General features: G+C 40.4%; 1 protein-coding gene across 1 annotated transcript; it reads left to right on the top strand.

Moving 5' to 3' along the window:
• Positions 1 to 511: 511 nt before the first annotated feature.
• LOC143601614 (uncharacterized) lies at positions 512 to 853 on the top strand. The gene has a single exon (XM_077078985.1). The coding sequence runs from the start codon at positions 512 to 514 to the stop codon at positions 851 to 853; it is 342 nt and encodes a 113-aa protein (XP_076935100.1).
• Positions 854 to 1,714: the final 861 nt, after the last annotated feature.

Below are 1,714 nucleotides of genomic sequence, written 5' to 3'. Positions count from 1 at the left end.
GGAACCTTCAAAATCAGCCGTGTCAAACCTGCAAAAACCATCCGTTCATTTGGCGAAGTTGTCGACCTCCGAACTAGGTTTTTAGTGAAGATATAGGTTTTTGGAGAACTTATAAGGCCTGCGAAGTTGGTGGATAAGCGAAGTTGGTGGATAAGCGAAGTTGGTGGCTAAGCGAAGTTAGTGGCTAAGCGAAGTTGTAATAACTTCGCTGATTCACTGTTCACAGAATATTGTTTTTGATTTTTAAGTCTCGTTTCGTTCAAGTATGACTTTGGTAAGCATCACAGAATTGGTAAAGATGGAAGTTGAAGCTGGTTCAACAACTAAAGCTCCAAAACTTCTGAAAGGAACTGAGTTTGTTGCATGGAAAGATAGGTTTGAACAATATGTGAAGTATCAAGATGCAAAAATGTGGGTCTGCATTCAAGATGGGTACATCCCTCCAACAGCCATGTTTGAAGGTCAAGAGCAGCTCAAGAAGTATAATAAGATGGAAGATGATGAAAAGAAAATGTATGAGGCTGAAAGTAAAGCTTTAGCTGCAATCACCATGGCTCTACCTCAAGAGATTCTTCATACTTTCAGAAAGTACATATCTGCCAGAGAATTATGGGAGGCATTAGAGAATCTCTATGAGGGTAATGTTGGGATCCGTAACTCAAAGTCGAAGTTGTTGAAAACTCAATTCTCAGTGTTCAAAGGATTTAAGAATGAATCACTCGATGACATCATCACAAGATATTATCACCTGATGACGGAACTGAATAACTACTCCTTGAAGTACACCGAGCCTGAAATTGTAGAAAAGCTTTTGGACGCTCTCCCACCAAAGTGGGATATTACACAGTTTTAATGAGAGAAGATAAAGAGTTTGAAACGTTTGATTTGGAAATAGTGGTCAATAAGTTGCGTAATTATGAGTTAAATATGATAAGGAAAGAGACCCCTACTGATCAGGTTCAGGATCCGGGAATGTATGGTGCGAAAGGGTCTCCAAACTCAAGCTCTAAATCAGAATCAACTTCGTATTACTCAGGATGTGAACCAAACTCTACACAAGATGGTCATGTGGTGATGAATATGGATGGTGACATATGATTTGTAGCAGGTGGAAGTAGTTCGTCAAAACCTCAATCCTCAGATGGTAACTCCTCAGCCAATTCCTCTAACAAAAGTTACTCACAGATGCCTATGAGTGTGAAATCAGCTGAACAACAGTTTGCTCTTTATGCATCTTTCATCGCCTCATATGAGAACTACATCAAGGGAAAGATTGTCGACCCTGCAACCTTGGATGAGGATTATGATCAGATAGATGCTGATGACATGGAGGAAATGGACCTGCAGTGGCAAATGGCAATGATTGTGAGAAGGGTGAAAAGGTTTATGAAGAAGACTGGTAGAAAATTCGTTGGAGAGAGACCGGGTTTCGATAAGTCAAAGGTTCACTGCTACAACTGTCAACAGAATGGACACTTTGCTAGAGAATGTACAAATGAGAGAGTGGAACGAGGTCAGAACAGGCCTATTCAACAGAATGGAAGTGGAAATGAAACTAAAGCTATGGTGTCTCAACAGAACGGTGGGTATAACTGGAATATACAGGTTGAGGAGGTGATTGAACAAGAAAATCTGGTAAACATAGAGAGTGGAAGATGTGACAAAGAGTCAGTGGAGAATCAAGCATACATGGCAGAAGTAAGTGATCAGCTTT

This window comes from Bidens hawaiensis, unplaced genomic scaffold (genome assembly GCF_021521415.1).
Source record: "Bidens hawaiensis isolate Kalapana, Puna unplaced genomic scaffold, B.hawaiensis_p1.1 tig00056847_1, whole genome shotgun sequence".
Taxonomy (NCBI): Eukaryota; Viridiplantae; Streptophyta; class Magnoliopsida; order Asterales; family Asteraceae; genus Bidens; species Bidens hawaiensis.
This window is presented reverse-complemented; position numbering and strand designations above follow the sequence as displayed.

Excerpts from the sequence above, each read along its gene's own strand:
- LOC143601614 (XM_077078985.1), top strand. The coding sequence starts at position 512 with ATGTATGAGGCTGAAAGTAAAGCTTTAGCTGCAATCACCATGGCTCTA.